At 32.4% G+C, this 20,424-nt stretch overlaps 1 protein-coding gene across 1 annotated transcript in view; it reads left to right on the top strand.

Annotated features, from left to right (window-relative positions):
- Positions 1-15,624, top strand: part of LOC148311326 (agrin-like) — a 128,524-nt gene extending 112,900 nt beyond the window's left edge. Inside the window, exons 10-22 of the mRNA XM_088256793.1 lie at positions 293-407; positions 2,939-3,181; positions 3,687-4,166; positions 4,916-5,179; positions 6,041-6,187; positions 6,828-7,316; positions 7,838-8,573; positions 9,452-9,715; positions 10,146-10,306; positions 11,142-11,391; positions 12,173-12,337; positions 14,221-14,592; positions 14,986-15,624. Of these exons, the coding sequence (XP_088112919.1) occupies positions 293-407; positions 2,939-3,181; positions 3,687-4,166; positions 4,916-5,179; positions 6,041-6,187; positions 6,828-7,316; positions 7,838-8,573; positions 9,452-9,715; positions 10,146-10,306; positions 11,142-11,391; positions 12,173-12,337; positions 14,221-14,592; positions 14,986-15,061 (3,762 nt within the window). The 3' untranslated portion in view covers positions 15,062-15,624. The remainder of the gene's footprint in view (positions 1-292; positions 408-2,938; positions 3,182-3,686; positions 4,167-4,915; positions 5,180-6,040; positions 6,188-6,827; positions 7,317-7,837; positions 8,574-9,451; positions 9,716-10,145; positions 10,307-11,141; positions 11,392-12,172; positions 12,338-14,220; positions 14,593-14,985) is intronic.
- The last annotated feature ends 4,800 nt before the right edge of the window (positions 15,625-20,424 follow it).

The following is a 20,424-nucleotide window of genomic DNA, read 5'->3' as shown; positions in this document are numbered from 1 at the left end:
TGTAATAACATAATTTGTTATTTATAATATTGCTTATAAGCCTGTAAAACTTTTGCCACCTTGTGTTAATATCTATCCATTTGAAATTAAATTTACACTTGGTAAATACCACTATTTCTTAAAATGTATTGTGATAATGTGTTTGAAAAGATGCGGAATCCATCGAAACACGTGTCGCAATAGATTTCAAGAAACAGTGGTATGTACTAAGTAAAACTAATTTCACAATTTCATTAATAAACTTAGTTTTGTACTCAATTACATATATCTTTAATGTGTTAATAATCCCTAGGAATACGGTGACGTTTGTGGATCGGATTCGCAGACCTACCCGAGCGAGTGCCAACTAAGAGCAAAGGCCTGCAGTGAACAAATACACCTCTCCGTTCTCTACAAAGGAGACTGTGGTAAGACTTGTTCAGCCATCCTACTCAATGTGCTTTGTGCAGCATGCAACGTTAATTCGATCATAAGCAGTGTGTTGTTCTCGAGTGAGCTCCATTCGAAAGTAGAGCAATTGGATTTTGAAGTTTCATACCGCGCGGGTACCGGGCACTGCTATTGCGGACAACGTAGCTAATTTGGCGTTGGAAACTTTGTATACATTGTACTTAAAGCTTTAGGACACGTGTTATCAAAAAAAATTAAACTTGTTTGTTCACTTAAAGATTTATATTTTTTGTATTTGTGTATTTAGCACCGAACAAAAGCTTTAATAAAATTTGGTTGGAAGTAAACTTAAACAAAATTAACATTTAGTCAATGGTTAGTTATCTTCTTCTTCTAACCCTTAACCATACTCAATAGTGTGTAAGTTACTGTATTGTATATAATAGAAGCAGTGTTATCTCGATCGTTAAATATATGAAGAAAGGGTGAGAACCTTTGCACTTCAGGTACCATTCCAGGACTATATAAATTAATTATTTGAGTGAAAAAACACTTGTATTTATTTATATATCCCTCCAATTTTAAGCTACATAATGTTTTTATGAAACCCCGGGTTCGATTTCCATGAGGTCGAAAAAAATGCAAGTGGTTTTATCAAACAAATATTTATTAAAATTACCCTGGACTGGTGTACCTAAAGCATAGGATTGATCACCTTGACTTCATGTAACATAAGTAACTCTAAAAATAAAATTGGGTTAGTGCTATACCGTGCCTTATGCACCATTTGGTACAGATAAGGGTCAAAATAAGGGATTCGAACCCGGGACCTTTAGCGCGCTGATCATTACACAGCAGATGTGGACTAAGAGGTAATTATTAGAGGCTAGTTATAAATTAAATGTTGATAATGTTATTTTATAGTACTAAAGTTTAACATAAACTAAAATTTGACGTAGACATAAAAAAATATTTGTTGAACTTTAATCACGTCAATCGTATTTGTAGCCCAAACATTTTTGGACTCATTTTCAAAATAAATCATTACATAATACAACGAATACTTTTTTTCAATACTTTAGACAAATTGATTTAATTTAAATCACATAACGGTAAAATAATACTGAAAATTTTGTAAAAGGTAATAATAATAACTGTCATCAAAGCCAAAAAAGGTTAATAATACTGTCGTATTGGCTGTACGATAAGCTACTCGTATTTTAATGTTGCCGAATGGGGCCGAATTTTTCACAGTTATAATAAATTGTTCAGTCTTGTCACGTTATCTCCCGAACGGTTCAGTTTGTTGTATCGACTACCCCTGTTCATAAGCCAGCCCATTCGTACTAAAGCCGTAGTTTGTTGTCACTGGTGGACCTTTCCGGTATCTGACACTAGCAGAATGGATGTATTGTGCATTTCCAATACGAATTGTCTCGCAGTTTTCACGGGAATAAATATTTTATCTCGCTGCTCATCCGCAACTCGCTGTACATTTTTTCCCGACTGGGCGCTTTTCTCTTTCCGAACTCAATTTTCACTGTCCTGCAAAATGTATTTCATTTTTTAATACTTTTTCATTTCACATTCGTGCGCCGATTTTGTTTGTTTCCTTTACCGGAAGAGAATTGTCATTTGGAAGCTGGGCAACACTGAGCGAGTCAATTTTGAAATGCTTTTTAATTTTTTCTTATTTTCTTTATGAAAAACTCCAAGGAATTTGTTTTACGCGCCCACCTTCTTTCAATCATTTCTGTTTTTTAATTGAAATACCTTTAACACGGAAATAAATTATTCTGAGAGGGATATTTACATCGTTTCTGTAATAAGTAATATTGAAATTAATGAAAAAAAACTTATTATACTTCACATCAGGCACCTTGGTGTAGATGAGTAGACTTTTGATTGTAAAACAAGTATCACTAGATTTATTCCAGCCTATCGTAATATTATTTCAGGAAACATTTATTTCAAATTAATCTGGGTAGTTGTGTTGTGTTTTTTATCTTAACTCTTCCCTCTTTTTACGACCCTACTTGCAGAACAGCCTAAGAAATTGAGGTTTTGCAGGTTATTTTTTTTAATGAACAATGACACAAAAATCACAAAGACTTTATCCAGTTATTTTAAAAACTATCAGTTTTATTTTATACTATTAAAATAAGCTTGATTATTTAAAGCGAATTTTAAAATGTGCGCACGGCACGGGACAACTTAGTTTTTATAATGTGAAGTTATGAGTATGAAGTAAATAAATAAATATTAAGTAAGATCATGTTTTTATTAATTGATTCGTAAGGTTATTTGTTTTTTTTTGTGGTAATTACCATGTAAAAATTAAATGTAAATAAATAAATATATATTTTGCACTATTTTTTAACAAATAATTATGTTTTCCTATATTGTTTACGTAGTAAATATTGTTTTTCGAAAACCACAATTATAAAAAAAAAAACAGGACAGTACCAGTATTAAAGGGAAAGCCTATGAACGGAAGGTATTTCAAATATAACCCGAATATGTTTGTATACAGGATCATATTTTTCAGGTGCTTGCAAAAATGTTGAATGCAAATTTGGCGCCCGTTGCTCGGCTGGGGAGTGTATTTGCCCTCAGGAGTGTTCCTCTACCGACGCTGAGCCGGTGTGCGCTAATACAATGGTCACGTACGGCAGCGAATGTGAGCTGCAAAAGGCAGCTTGCGAATCGAAACCGGGATCTCCACCTCTTAATGTTATCTTCTATGGAGACTGCAGAGAGAGATTTGCCGTAGTTGGTGGAGGAGGAGGAAGTAAGGATTCATAAAATTAATAATTTTACCACAAGAAATAACTCAAATTGTATTTTTTAAAGCTGTCCCACCGCATTCCCAGATCTGATACACAAGCATCGAGGTTTCCTGATAGACCTTCTCTTGCAAAGCATTTGTATTAATTGAATTAAGCTGTGAAATTAACATAAAATATGAAACCTAATTTTATTCCGATTTAACTGTGGCTTTACATTTAAAACATTCAATATTCCTGTCACTGCCAATCTAAATAAAAGCAAGTTTGTAAAACCACCACCAAATTTTCTAGAAGTGCCTCGGCGTAGGCAGTAAAAGAAGTTAACTAGTTCAGTTAGTCAGCTAGTTGACCTGTACACAGACGCCTCCATGACTCCAACGACCAGCACAGCAAACAGACAGAGAATAGTGCAAAGACATTTGTAGAAAATGCTCAGTCATCGCATTTCCCTTTCATTGACACTATTACGGATACTCAAATTTTATTAATTTTATGAAAATATTTCAGCTACACAACAGCCCTTGCCATTTAATACTGAAATCGAAAACGAGATAGTCCACGGTCCGACAGAACACCCTGAAAAAAGCTGGACTAACGTTGAAAAGGAAGCCTGCAAGGATATCCACTGCGACTACGAAGCGACCTGCGAGCTTGGCCCTGATAACTTCCCGAGATGTTCTTGCCTGTTCGACTGCGCCTCGGCCGCGAGCAAAGGAACAACCAAACCAGTTTGTGCTTCAGATCTGAGGATCTATCCTTCAATGTGTGCCATGAAGCTGGAAGCTTGTCAGAGACAAGAAGAATTGAGATTGAGGCCTCTTGAACTGTGCCAAGGTTTAGAAGTGAAACCGTGCAATGGGGAAACCCCATTGGTAGATCTACTTACTGGATTAGATCTCGATTGTGGAAATGGACCAAGAAGGAAGGACTGCCCGTCTGGAAGTTATTGCCATCAAACTACAAAAGTTGCTCGATGCTGCAAGAAAGGTAAAAAAAATTCAATATCAATCATCATAGATTGTTATGCTCCTACCCCGTTTACCTATTTTTGTAACGCTTCTATGATTGAATACGCTGTGGATGGCTTTTCTCCATCTCCAGTGATATTGCATTATTCTTAGGGTCCTTTAATTTAAAAAATCATTTTTTTCTTTTCAACTCCACATTTTCTTTCATTTTAAACAGTTATCAAAATTCGGTCTCAATCATTGTACACGCTGTATTTAAAATTAAATTATAACTGGTATGTGGTGGTGTAAGAGAATCAGTAAAAGATTGCTAGTTTTTTTTATTTTTTATTTATTTTTTAATAATATACCATATATCAAAGTTACTAGGTACCTCTAAGTGAGTGACTGATTTGCTGGGAGAGATAAATCTAGAATTCCGCTTGCAAGATTTGCCAGATTGAGGGTCACCACTGATGTATTTGTCACCACTGTGTCATCAACATACCCACATTTCTTACTTACTTACTTACTTATAACCCTTATCCGCACTCAATGGTGCATAGGGCACTGCATCGAATTGACGCAGTGTTATCTTGATCATTACTTACATGAAGGAAAGGTGATCACTCTTGCGCTTCAGGAACCAGTCCAGGGTAATATTAAATATATATTGCAGTGTAAAATCACTAATAATTATTTTCACCCCCCTGGGAATCGAACCTGGGACCTCCAGTACCGTAGCTAAACACGCTGACCATTACACCACGAACAAATTATTTTTTTCAGACAAAGTTCAGGAAGAGAAGAAGGGCTGCGAGGATTCCTGGTTCGGGTGCTGTCCAGACAACGTGACTCCCGCCCAGGGTCCGGAGTCTGCCGGTTGTCCCTCGCAGTGTAACTGCAACAAGCTTGGATCCTTCTCGGAGACCTGCAGTCCTGAGACTCAACAGTGCGAGTGTAGACCTGGTGTTGGCGGGTTGAAGTGTGACCGCTGCGAGCCGGGGTATTGGGGGCTTCCGAAGATATCCGCGGGGCACCAAGGATGCATTCGTAAGTGTTTTTTTATCATTTCTCCGTTTATTTATATTACTTATTTGTTATGTGTCTTGTATGTCATTTACACATACTGATTTGATTTGTTGTGTGGGCTGCCATATTTTATAAATTACTACCATCAATTTAAAAAATATTGCCCATAAAATGAGGAAAAATAATCTGTTTCTCCCCATAAATTGTAATTACTACTACTAACTAACTACCTTTGAGTAATATTTAAAAAAATAAATAAAGCGTTTATTCTGCCATAATAAATCATTTCAAATAAAATCTGTATTACACTAAGTGAACGATGAATGATAAGAAGAGTGTCATACAATTTGTATACAATTTGTATTCAATTCTTATTAACCTGAATTTCACGTTTTTCGTGTATATGTAAATAAATGCTATTCACGTATATTCAATCGGATTAATAACATACTCGTAAGTTAAGAACTGATATTATTGGGATTATAAATACTTCTGAGCTGCAAAAATATCCTTTTTATGCTTGAAGCAAAATAACGTAGCACGTAAAAATAATATTTTAGATAATATTTTACTGTGTGGTAAGTGTCACGTACTCTCGAGTCAGTGTTTCTCGGTTCGAACCCACTATACCACAATTTGACCTATTTCTAATAATGAGCCGCTTAGCCTCATAGAAATAGTATGATTTTGAAGTATTTTAGTCAATAATAAAAACACAAATATTTCTTTAAAAAAATGTTTTCATAAATACTTATATTATTAAGCTATTTATGCAAATGTTAAGTATTTCATCATAAGAATATAAATGTAATGTGGTTTATGAGCAAGGACCTCAAAAGTTCTTATCTAGCTAGTTTTACATTATCCGCGTGTTGTTTCTAGCATGTGGCTGCTCAATGTTCGGGTCTGTTAGGGAGGACTGCGAACAGATGACTGGGCGCTGCGTGTGTAAGCCAGGAATACAGGGTCAGAAATGTACAATCTGCACGAGTCACGATAAAATTCTCGGACCAAATGGCTGTTTCTCACGTGAGTAATTTTTAATTCTCCCATTCTATGAAAATAAAGAAATGAATGTTGAATGAAAATAAAGATCATTAATATGTTTTTTTTGGTTTTATCTTCTGTTTTTTATTTATTAAGAAATATGAAAAGTAGGTATTTATATTATACATGTAATATTCAATTTAAAAAAAACATTAATAATATTCAACAAAATTGTTTTGCGGATACGACGATGAAAATGAAAAATCGGGGTTGTATACGTTTTTCTCCACTGTATGTAATTTTAAAATAATAATATCAAATCATTTGTTTTTGTCAAAACCTTAAGTATTTATAACACTGAGATGTAATGATATTCATTATAAAAAAAACACCAATAATATTTTTCTAAATTGTTTGGAAGAATATTATTTATGGAAAATCTATGAAAATCAATGAAAATTATAGGGAAATCACGATTTAATACTATTGAATTCAGCGCTCTCAAGAAATCATTTGTGTATAGTACGAATATATTAATATACTAATCAACCATTTTCATGTAATAAATATTAAAAATATAAAACCCGTGTTATTGAATATCACTGCTTCTATAGATTGTCTATAAAATAAGTATTTACCCTCGAAATGTATACTAAAACGATGTTTTTTTTTTAACGTCTAGCCGATGTTGTTCATCTTCCGCCCACGAGCTGCAAGGATTTGAACTGCTACTTCGGCGCTGTATGCGTGGAGAGGGGAGGATTGGCAGTGTGCGAGTGTGCATCGACCCAATGCCCGCCAGAGTCAATGGACACCCTCATGGTCTGCGGAAGCGATGGCCAAACCTACACCTCGGAATGCCACCTCAGACTTCAAGCCTGCAGGACTCAAACTGACATTGTCGTCCAGGCCTTCGGGATATGCAGAGAAGAGACTGGCACAGGAACTGACTGGCCAATTAGAAGATACACGCCGATGCATTACACCCAGCCTGATGAAGGAAACGTTCACATTTCCAAGAGCACTAGACATTTGCTTGTCCCAGAACATCGGTTGTTAAACCAGTATAGAGAAAATGAAAACCTATTGACATATCACAAGACGGCTCTTGGCGCTGAAATAGCTCTGGACGTCAGTAATTTTTTAGGGAAAAGCACAGGGCAAGACGGAAGTAAGTTGTTTAATACTTATCGAATAAGACTTTTTCATCCTATTCGATTTTTTATGATATAATTGAAAAAAAAAGTACTTTGCGCCCATTTATAGGCAATATGCACAGCAGTTTTGTTTGTTACATTGTATAAAAAAATAATCAAGGCGGCAGTCGTAAAATGAGAAAAACATTACAATAAGATAACAAAAAAGTATGATTCATAAATAAATATTGATTTTAAATAATTATCTTTTTATGTCGAAAAGCACAAGATATGACAAAAGCACGTTGTTGTATACTTAACGACTTAAACTTAGTTATTCTATTCGGTTTTTTATGATAAAATTGAAAAAATGAGTGACCAACTTTGCGCCTTGCGCCTATTTGCAGGCAACATACATAGCAGTTTTGTTTGTAATATTGTATGAAAAATAACAAAGGCGTCAGTCGTGAAGCGTGAAAAATATTACAATAAGATAAAATAATAAAGTACATAATTTAAAAAATAAATATCATTTTGAACTATTATCTTTTTTCAGGTGTTAAATCGTATTCCACATCCCGAACAACCCTTGGAACCATTACTGCATTAATAGGCGATCTATGTTCTACCAATATAGAGTGTCTGATTCTGAATACAAGGTGCGTCAAAGGAGCCTGTATTTGCGCTGCCGGTTATTCTCCCTCCACAAATCGTCAAGAATGCTTAGAGCCAACTGGTCCAGTCCAACCCAAACAGAACTTGGCTTGCAACAGGTCACCATGTCACTACTCTAGCACATGCATCAACCTACCCGACAGCGGATTTACATGTTTGTGTGAACCCCACTCTACGGGACGACTGTGCGAATTCAGAATTACAGTTCAGCACTTTGACGTTCCCTCATTCGACGGGCATGCTTACATAACGATGAAATCCCTCTCTGCATATCACAAGTTCAATATCGAATTTGAATTCACCGCTTTTGCGGATAACGGGATTCTTTTGTACAACCAGCAAAAGCAGGATGGTACGGGAGATTTTATTTCGATCGCCATCGTGAATGGACATATTGAGATGAGATATAACTTGGGTGATGGAATAGTGAGCGTGGTTACCACTGATGCTATTCATATGAACAAGAGACACAGGTTGACCGCTAAAAGATATCATAGAGATGGCATGTTGAAGCTCGATGATGGTGAGGACACAGTTGGGCAGTCGAGAGGAACCTTGAAAGCTCTAGATCTGGTTGACCATGCTTACGTCGGATACGTGCCTACCAATTTCTCAAGGTATTTTGAAATTTATTAAAATAAAACAAAAAATATATAATTTCAAGAACCCGCGATGTAATTATTTTTGAAACATCATAAATTTTTCGTTTTAAATAAAGATAACGTCAAAAATATTTTAAGGTATTATAAGCTTTATATTACCATATTACTCCACGTGTATAAAGTATTAATGTTTTTTCTAAATATATTTTTTTGTGTATGGAAACATTAAAATTCCTATCTCTAGAAATATTATTTTTTAACGTCTGAAAAGGAAATAAAAGCACTAATATATAAAACAAACCATATAACTCAATCCATGTTAATTAAGATATTTATATTAAGGTGTCTCAAGAGACTTAAATTTTAAACTAAATTTTGTAAACGAAGGGAATATAGAGGTATAAACATTCACAGGGCTTATAACCTGGCACTGGGTGGTTTAAGTGATTTTTAACGCTGGGTAGCGTTCACTATTATTAAACATTAATTATTGAATGTTTAATCGATTCAAAACTCGTTTAAATGCAGTTTGTAGTATGTGGATACACTTAGTGGATACATATCTTACCTTTAGGGGTAAAAATACAGTGTTTGTTACAATCAATTTGTTTTTTACATTTATTTTGAAATCAAATAGGTATATTTGTTATTAAACTTATTTATAATAAAAATCTGTATTATGAGGGAATGCAATACAAATCTATGATAAAACAAAATGAAAATCTTTAGAAAATGTAAAATGCTCTTTTATAATGTGGATAAACGATTAGACAATTCGATTGCGCATAATTCTTTATAAAACACAATAATTCCATCGGATATCATCACTGAAATTATCAGACGAACATCCGGTCAATAATTCAGTTCAAATTTCCTAAATATTCCACCCGCAGGGTATTCGAGAACATCGGAATTCGGCAGGGCTTCATCGGCTGCATTCACCGCTTGAAGATCGGCCGGACAGTGGTGTACCCGCGGGCGATCGGGCGGCAGGCCGGCGCGGCGGCGACCGCGGTCGCGGGCAGCGGCGCGACTGCAGTAGCGGGAGACATCCTGTACGATGCGAAAAACGTGAAGGAATGCACGGAGAATCCTTGCGCCAGTATGCCCTGTTTCAACGGCGGCACGTGCCACGCTCTGGATAAGGAATTTTACAGGTAATTTAATAATTATTTTACAAATGTTGCATTTTATATTGGACGTATTACAAGCTAAATTGGACGCCTTTCGATACCCACCAATGACAAAATGAATTCAATAAATATATATTTTTTTAAATATGTCTGTTTTTTTCCATGGATATTTTTATATCTACTTTCCCTATCCTTACTATCTTACCTGCAGACAAGCCTTTCAAATAGTCTCTGTAGATTATTCCTATTTTTTTTTTAAATCTTCCAAACAAACTTTCCAATTTTCCAGTAACTATTGATTTATGTTTTCTTCCAACATCATTTTTCTACAACATATTGAGTGTGTCCAAATACTTGTTCACAAATCTGGATTATTTCCAATAATATGAAAATAATATGAATATTACTCCTGTAATAATAATCATTTTTCTAAGTATGTTTCTCCATTTTGCAGATGCGCATGCTTAGATGGCTTTATGGGAGACTTTTGTGAAATTGTACTTAATCCTTGCTCCTCTGGACCGTGTGAGAACGGGACAACATGTGTTCCTGATGGCATCTCTTTCCGATGCGTTTGCGCAAGGGGAGATGACTCATTTGATGACTGCTTACTAGGTTTGTATAGTAAATAATACTATATTTCAATAAAAAATGTATACTTACCTATTTAAAAGCATTATTGTGTATTTGGAGATTCACTGGGAATGTCGTTTCTCGATTTTTTGTCGTCGTTGTTATTCTAATAATTCTATGTGCTAATTATAAGCCACAATCTTTTGTGTGTCACATCAATTTTGGTTTACAAATTCTGAATTCTCTCCGCTTAAGAGCTATTTATATAAATAAAATATTTATAAATAAATAAAGATATGAGATTATTGACAAAGGTACATAGATGTCGCTGACGAAGTAACTTAAAGCAGATTTTTTCAATTGAAGCATTAACAAAGTTTGAGTAGTGTGCTTGTCAATCATGTGTTGAATGGTAAAGTTACACTCAGTGTATAAAATGATCATTTATACCATCCGATGACAGGTCTTAAGCCATGTCAATAGTCATACTTAGAGATTTTTCTTCATCCGTTGTGAGATATCAAGGACAAGAATAATTATTTTTCAAATATTTTTTTTTAAAAGATTTTTGTTTTGTACTAACATTTCTTGGTGAAACTGCATTTCATCTAATAAAACAAAAACCACAGTTTTGTTTTTCACTTTTATTTTTTTTGACCAGTGACTGTGTTTCACCGCTGATGACATCATCAGATTGGTGGTGTCACTGGTTAAATAAAATGAATGTGGAATAAACCATCTAGTTGTAGGTTTATTTCATAAGAAAGTATTGTAAAACGTGTTATCGGCACGGTGAAACCCAGTGAGGGCAGATTATAAAAAAATCGAGAAAAATAAATAAATAAACATAAAAGTGGTAATATTTATTGATTTGTAGATACGACGAAAAAAGAACCTTCCGCTATTCCTCAATTCACGGGCTCCAGCTACATACAGCTTCCTCGTCCCGCTGGATTGGCCAAGTCCTTCAAGATGGAGATCTGGTTCCTAGCTAAGAAGAGTAGTGGCCTGTTGTTGTACAGCTCCCAGGGTGTCTCCCGCTCCAAGGGCGATTTCGTGTCGGTCAACCTCGTGGACGGAAGAGTGCAGTTTAGGTTCAATCTAGGGAGCGGCGTTGCTAGTGTGACGTTAGTATTCTTCCATTTATTTTAAATCTGACATGAACGGTAAATTATTATTTAATTTACCTTTTTAAAAAATTATGCATGATTTAAAGCAGGGTACCACAAGATATCAGTTCATTTTGTAAAGAAATCGCAGTACGCAGCTCGTGAGGTACATATTCCAAGTCCTTTCCAGTTCGCCGCCAAGCGCTGACTGACGGCGGCCGTCAGTAAAGCAAAAGATTGGAATTGTATATATCGGATAAAACGAAGGCAGATTAATTGTCTCGCTCTTTCTTTGTGGTACCACGTTTATTAGAGTGAAAGAAATAACATGTTCCAAGTAGAAAAATTAACGCCATGATATAAGTACATAGAGCTCGCGGTACGTAATGATTGTGCTTTGAAACAAAAATAATATGAATTTTTAAATATTTAATTTGAAATTATAAAAATTAAAAAGGCTACATTTTCTTTATTTTAATTTGTACATAAGATTACAAAAGATATGGAATAATTAGCTCTTATAATATAACTCTAAAGTTATAGAATTAAAATTTATACAATATATAGGGGATTTTAATCCTCCTATTTGAGCTTACTATGTTAAAATGTTCTGTTTTTGATAAAAATAAAAGTCATCTAAAAATGTCACATTTTATAACCCTTAAAGACTTAATTCGGGTTTTTTCAGCCGTTTTCATTCTTTCACCTTTGTGATTCGCACAAAAAAGTTTCCTTACTCCAGTATTAATTTTCTTGAAATAAAATTACGACCGCAAATCGTTCTTTTATCTCATTCCAGGTCGACGGAAAGCATAACTCTAGAGACGTGGCACAGGGTGAAGATACGCAGGAGCGGACGTGACGGAATCGTCCAGTTGGATAACTCTACCATAGCGAGGGGCTCCGCGCCTGGAATACTGACGGAACTTAACCTCGAGCAACCTCTTTACTTGGGATTCATACCGTGAGACAATTTTTACAAGAAAATTAATCAATAAAAACATCTTTTCAAGGAAATATTATTAGGATAATAATATAACAAATTCCACATACATACAAATACTAAAAAATGCTTAATAATACCTATATGTAATTTTAGTGCGTTTTTTTCATTGCTTTGTTTGTTGCATATATTTGAAATATTTTGCAACTAATTAATTTATTATTTTTAAACCAGTAAATTTATATATTTATTACCGAGTAAATTTATTGCCCGAGTTTACCACTTTCAAAAAAATAACAAATTCTTTTAGGGAAAATGTGAAAGATTTACTAGATTTTATGTGGATTGGGTGACATGGGTAGACTTTTATAAGTCAACTTAAATAGGGTAAAAAGTAATTGTGATAATTTGAGTCATTAATTTCTTGGTCAGGGTTTCCAATTTACTATCTCAGGGACTGTAATCTCACTTGAGATTTTAAAATGTCAAAAATAACCTTTTGTCTCACTTCACTGCACACGTGTCTTTGTATTTTAAGTTTTGTATCATGAGTATCATCGTCCTCCTAGTTTGAACAATTGATAACATAAACTCGAACTAAACTAAAGCATAAAGTACATGATAATATAAAACCTGGAAAGTAGGTTTCAAATTGTACATAAGCTTTTTTCTAAGATGATTAGGAAACATCATATTATTTATTGATTTATAATTTACACTGTGGAATAATATGATGATTTAATTAATATCTCAGCATGGATGAAGAAGACAATGGAAGTAGGTATTTCTGGATATTCAGTACTTAGAAATAACACGGGAAGTAGGCACCTCGTCATTTATGTTAAGATATCAATATATATGATTCCTTGGTGGGCAAACCACGATATGTGAACAATAATTTGGACACACTCAAAATAATGTGGATTTAAATTAAAAATTAAGACACTTCCATAAGACTTAAAAAAATATATTACAGTAAACATGACTAGTTTCGAGAAATCTGCAGTTCTCGAAATAGTCGTGTTTACAATAATGAACTCAAAAAGTGTTATTATACAAGGGTTTATCAACTTACACAAAAACCCTTTCTCTTTCTTCCTGGTTCAATGCCAATTTGACATATTTCCAGACTATTGGGGTCAGCTCTCCTCGTCCTCAGATTATAGATCCTTTTGTCATGGACAACGTTACCTAAGCTATGCCTTTGAATCGTATTTTCTTTAGTCTTCTTCTAGATACCTTTCGAGAAAGATCCATGGTGACCGCCTGGTTCACAATATTATCAGGTTTTCAGTGTCTTTATAAATACATTGTTTTAAATAAATAAATAATTTAGTAAAAAAAATAATTATAATAAGATCAACTTGTCGTAGTGGGTGATTCAATCACCCGCAGGTAGTAGATTGCCGACCACTAATCTAAGCATTGGCATTTCAGCAGTTCCTAGTTGCCTACAGTAGGTGTTATACATAGGTGTTATACATGGTATTTGTAGCCATAGAGGAGTGCAGGCCTTACATTGTTTTACCTAAATTATGGAAATGTTCAATGTTAAATTATTGTCTTTTTTGTACAGTTCATGGACGAAGGTGCACCGTCTATATTCTTTTTGTATTGCTCATGTATGAAGGTTCACCATCGATATTCATTTTGTATTGTTAATGTTTGAATCTTCACCGTCGAAATTTATTTTGTTCAGTTCGTGGATTAAGGTGCACCGTCTATATTCTTGTTGTATTGTTCATGTATAAAGCTTCACCGTCGATATTCATTTTGTACAGTTCATGAACGAAGGTGCACCGTCCATATTATTTTTGTATTGTTTATGTATGAAGGTTCACCATCGATATTCATTTTGTATTGTTCATGTATGGAAGTTCACCGTCGATATTCATTTTGTACAGTTCATGGATGAAGGTGCACCGTCTATCCGGCGTCACATCCGGGTTCCTCGGCGCCATACAGCGCGTGGTCATCAACGGCAAATCCCTGAAGACCCTCAGCCACAACACGATGTGCATGTTCGGCGCGCAGCAGCAGGGCGCGCGCGGCAAGCCGGCGGCGTGCTCGAGTCCCGGCATCACCAAGTACAGGGGCCCGCCGTGCTTCAAGGAGACGTGCTCGGGCCGCGGCACGTGCGTGCCCGTGCTCGGGGACTTCCACTGCCAGTGCGAGGAGGGCTGGATAGGAGAGAACTGCGAGGGAAAGGAAAAGGCGCATGAAAACGAAGTGGACGCCAGGATATTTAGTCATAATCCAAGGAAAAATAAACAAAGGTATTTTAAATGATCGTTAAAAACACGAATGTTTATTTTAAATTTACCTGAGATATCTAATTTTGAGCACATTTATTTTCCTTCGCATTTTTGATGTTCATTACCAACATATTATACGAGCACATGTGTGTCACCCAATTTATTACGTTTGTACTCCTAACTTTCGACTTTCTACCTTTTTGCCTTTTGTTCAAAACCGGTATTTTAATATTTTTTTTATAAAAGTAATAATTATATAATATTAATAAAACGTTTTATAAAACTATAGTGCATTCTATTTAAGAAGAACATCGTATAATCATAGTAAAAAACAGCTTACAAACAGCTAAATATAATTATATTATCGAATTCAGCAGAACTCAGATCCAGTTAATGATGTTACTTTTATTTCAGGAACCAAATATCGATGGGGATCCAGGAAGTATTGTCAATCATTGATGGGGATGAACATATTGAAGATATAAGCTGATAAGCTAAATTTCAACATATCTAAAAACGTTATCCTAACATTTTGACATATCTCTATCTCAAAATTTAATTTTACCATGCGAAAATCCAATAAATACATCTCACATACTTTCAACGTACTGAATCAATATTGTACTTCCCGAAACATTTCATTTTACATTTAACATTGATGTTATGAAGGGCCAATTCAGTTTTTTTAAGTAAAGTGTTTGTAAAAAATACATATTTGTTATATTTCTATGTTTGAATCAACTCATTTTCATGCATATAATATAGAGAAATTAAACAAATACAAAATCCTAAAATAATTTTAGATTTAATATAATTTGTGAATATATTGGATTTCGATATTTATTTTGTTGGAAAATGTGTAATAAATAATTATATTTATTGGAATTAGAATAAAATAAATTAAAAAAGAAAGCATTTACAATATTGTATAAATTAGTAAATTAATGTGTTGTTAACTAAGGTATGATAATATTTGAAGAAGAAAAAAATGTAAGGAATGTTGATTGCCAATAGAAAGTATAATTTGTCCAATAAAAATATAGAATACCTTTACAGAGATTCGTATTATTTTCTATCCCATATTTTGAGGTAACGTGTGTTAGTAAAACGATAATATTAATGATAATACAAGGAAAAGATTTAAAGTACAAGACTCCGGATTTTTTTTTTATTTTGAGTCACACTTTATTATTTTTTTTGTGTTTAAAGCCCAGCAGTCGTTAAGTCGCCAGTTGATTTTTTCTAAATCCAGGTAACATGTAACGTAATTGTTGAAAAAAAAAAAATACCGTTTTTGAATTGAAAAAATAAGTTTTCCCTCGAAATAATTATATGGATTTTAAAACAAAGAGAAGAGTTATTAAAAGTAACTGAAACAATATATATAAAAATCTTTTTTTCATATTTATTCTAAAAAACAAACATAGATAAAGATTAGGAATAAAATAATAGAAATTTCAGTTATAAGAAAATTTAAAAATCTACCAAAAGATAAATAATAAATAAAAGCTGTAGTTTTGGAGGAAACAACATAAAATTCACAACACACCTATTGATATTATTTTTAAAAATACGTAAAACAAAAAATTCAATAGTTAATGTTTCCATGAGTATATATTTGGCAATCACTGCGGTAAAATCAATCCATTTTTAAATTATTTTTTCTTAGTATTTACCACTTTTTCTTAAAATTTATTGTGACACGTGTTTCGATGCAACGGTATTTGAATTAAAAAGTGGTGTAACCAATTAAAACTTTAATTTAAAAAAAAGTTAACGATTCAGTAGGGTGTGTAATATAAAACACATATTCATATTAATGAAGTCATAATAAAATAAAAATGAGTAGTTAACAATTTACTTAATTAAAATTTTTATATATCCATTTTTATTTTGAATAAAAAAAATATTAAAATTATTATGCTGGCAGATATTAATAAATAAACATTTTAGAAGTTTATCTTCAATTTACTTTGTTAGCTGCCATCTAGCGGTACTTCTTTCAACTAAGTCACAGGGTTAAACGTATATTTCCGCATGAAAAAGGTGTGCATTTACTTTTCACCCTTCGTTGGTTTTCAGGAATTTTACTCAGATTAGTTCTGATTTTTTGAAATATCAAAATAAATCACTAACGTCACATAGTTTTACGTATGCTAAAAATATTTACTAAAATAAAATATTTTTATATGTAAAAACGTGATTTAAATCTTTAAAATTTTATTTTCGTATTATCCTTGTACTACCATGATATTTCATTTTATTAATCAGAGCATAATAAAAGTAAACATATATAGGTGATATTTTAATTAAAGAAATATTTAGTTTACTTAATTGCACGAAAATTATCTTGCCATTTAACGAAGGACACGTATAAGAAAATGTCAAAAATATTCTTGACCGTTCGAAGTTCTGTATTAAAACAAATTAAATTGAGTTGTTCTTACTTCTTTCACGAGTTAATATCGATGATATTTGTTTTATAATAAAGTTATAAAAACTTCATATTATTATATGTAAATATTCAAAGTCATATTAATCTATCGAAAAAAACATTGTTATGGTTAAATCAGCATTTACATACACTCACATAAAAAAAATTAATTTATACGGTATTTTTCACAAGTGATTCATAAAAAAAGTTTAAATAAATCAAACAAAAGCAAAGAAAAATAAGTTGAAATCAATAAATATTTAAAAAGTTTATTAAAAAACAAAATAAAAAATCCATGTACGAATAAGTATAAATAGCAAGTAAAGCTGATGTGTTTGCATACCGAATATCATTCTCTATATTCAGAAATGCCCGAAAAATATGCTTTTTGTACTGCAGCCGTCTGAATTAAATGAGCTATTACATTTTTTAAGAGAATTTAAAATACTTTTTGGTGTATAAACAAAGAAACTTGGCATATTTTGTAAATAAAATACGTGGATATTATTTATATCAAACAGCACATGAATATAAGCAAAAAATATAAAAAGCCCACTTATACATAAAATTATTTAAAAAAATTAAATATCTACAATAATCTTAATGTTTTCATTTTTAAATTAGGAATTTTATATGAATAGACAGAATTATATTTATAGATATATGAATAGAATGGATATAAATAACAGCAAGCCCAACCAAATATTAAAAAAATACATCGAGAGACCCAAACAGAATCAAGGCAGTTACATTTTGCTGGCTAAAGCTGTCATTAATTTTTCATTCTGTCAACTTTATTTTGACCAATGACTGTTTGAATGATTTTCGCTAACGCTGAGAATAATACAATTTGAAAATGCCCCCCAGCAAAACGTCCATATTGTCTCCTGAAATTCAATCGCTCTTCCGCCGTTCAATATCCGGTTTCGACCATTCGTTACAATACGGCAATGCGAATCGAGATATTTCACGGGTAAAAATACTCATTTTTATAGAAAATATTCCATACAACCCTTTTGAGAATATTAAAACCCGGGGGCATAATTTCTCGAATATACAATTATTGTCATTCAAATCGAAATGAGAGAGGTTCAAGGACTCGCTTTATCGAACAAAGCATTTATAATAATGATGTCCGTAAAACCAAATATTTTCTTTTATTCTCCATTCAATTCCAACATTTCATTTTATAATAATCCAAACTATCGTGAATTATTTAAGCGCTTCATTATTTTAAATAATTAATTTTATTTTACTTTACCAAAACAGCGGTTATTTAATTAAATTTGAAAAATCATTTAGATTTTACTCATAGTGGAGAGTAAAATGTAGGTGTAACTTGAATTAAATTTTAATAAAAAAATGAGACAAAGACAAGTTTCATATTATAAATTTATTTAAGTGACATGTGTTGAAAAGAAGAATCAAGTCGTGACAGAGTAAGTTCGAAACAAGGAATTCTAACTCCGAGTTAACGACACTAACCATTGGACCAAAAGCTGATTCTTAAAAATAAGGCGTACTCAAAAAAATTCCATACCCACGACGCGTCGTGGGTATAGAACGTCGCGACTTTCATAATGTTGTTATAGACAACCAAAATACTATACTAATACACCTATGAAAATAAATTGATGAATGTATTATGTTTATGTTATACGAGGTTATCTTTTAAGTTTAACAAACAATGAACCTTAAAAGTATTAATTTATAATACTTATTATAAATTTAATTAAAAAAATTGTCATTACTCATCAAACTTTCAGTCAAGTCAAGTCTTTTTAATTCAACAAAAAAATTGTGTTCCTTTATTTTGTTGATGTAAAATAAATTTTAACTTTCCAGATCTGTGATGATATATCCCCAGTGTACTTATATATCGTTTTCTTTGTGTAATACCACTTTTATTGTCATAAAAGTAGTATTACACAAAGCAAACAATTAATGATAAGGAGAGTGTTATATTACCACACCGCAAAGTTAATGTAAAAAATATAATAATATAACATTAGTTAAAATACATTTAAAATGTACCAATAATTCCGTCTCACAGTTTCATGCAAAAGTGATACATAATTTGACCATTACTTAATATTTTTGGGTAAACTCGTATATTTTTTTAATTCTGACATACAATTTGAACATTTTAAAAGGATTTTAGCTACCTAAAGATGATTTTTCAAAACCTTGTTTTGTTTTATTTTTACTTTAAAAATATACTGCAGCATTAAATTCATATTTGAAAAAACATGATTTCAGAAGAAGCATGATTTACCCTTATGTGCACAGGTATAATACAAAAGCCTTTTTATATAATACCCTTTTACTCTAACATATCTCATTTAAAATCAAGTAATCCATTTGAAAAATACGTTCGATTATTTTTAAATCCCCAGGCTATGCACGTAGGTACTAATGGAGATCGAATTCCACGTTCCATGGAAAGCTTTATACTCCAAATGACGGCCCCTGTCACACGGTTATTACACTTGGAACCGGATAACGATCCAGTTCCCGTTTGTATCCCCGGTATGAGACGGTGACACCAGATTAATACCCCCCTCCCTGTACGGTCACGTGACGTGACGCCTGAATGCAAATGGACGCCTGATTAAAAAGCGACGCCCATCCACTGTAGTGACAACCGAACGCCAGAGCCTTCGGCGCCCGATGACGTATGACACGACGGCTTCAATACAAAGGGTAATTGAAAATAAATATAGAAAGGTCGGAATTGGAAATTATTTTCCTAATTAATTTTCTCTCTTGTGTTTTCGAACGGAAAATTTTAATAAAATGCTAATACTACAAGTATTCTCTTCGCTAATAAGGTTAAGAGAGGGAAATTTAATATTTAATTTTTTAACAAAATATTAATTGTATTTTTAAAAAATCAGCCAAACAGGTCGACAGTCGTTAATGCGTATTCTTCCATATTTTCTCATTTAAATACGATGCTTTGTTCTCTCTCTCTGATGAGTCATCTTCAAAACAATTACATAAACATTTTATTTTTACATATATACAATGGTTGTCAAATGTATTAAGCAACCCTTACAGAATTGGTTTATGTCTTTAAATATGAATTCTTGCAATTTTTACGGATTGTATCGTATTTTTTTATTTATATATATATATATATTTATATATATATATATATATATATATATATATATATATATATATATATATATATATATATATATATATATATATATATATATATATAAGTATATTTATATATATACAATATATATATATATATAATATATAAATATTTATATATACACACATATGTTTATATATATATAAATATATATATATATATATATATATATATATATATATATATATATATATATATATATATATATATATATATATATATATATATATATATATATATATATATATATATA

This window comes from Brachycentrus maculatus, unplaced genomic scaffold (genome assembly GCF_059751285.1).
Source record: "Brachycentrus maculatus isolate JH-2025_06_01 unplaced genomic scaffold, ASM5975128v1 h1tg000067l, whole genome shotgun sequence".
In the NCBI taxonomy this organism is placed as follows: domain Eukaryota; kingdom Metazoa; phylum Arthropoda; class Insecta; order Trichoptera; family Brachycentridae; genus Brachycentrus; species Brachycentrus maculatus.
The sequence above is the reverse complement of the archived record's forward strand: the minus strand, read 5'-3'. Positions and strand labels throughout refer to the sequence as shown.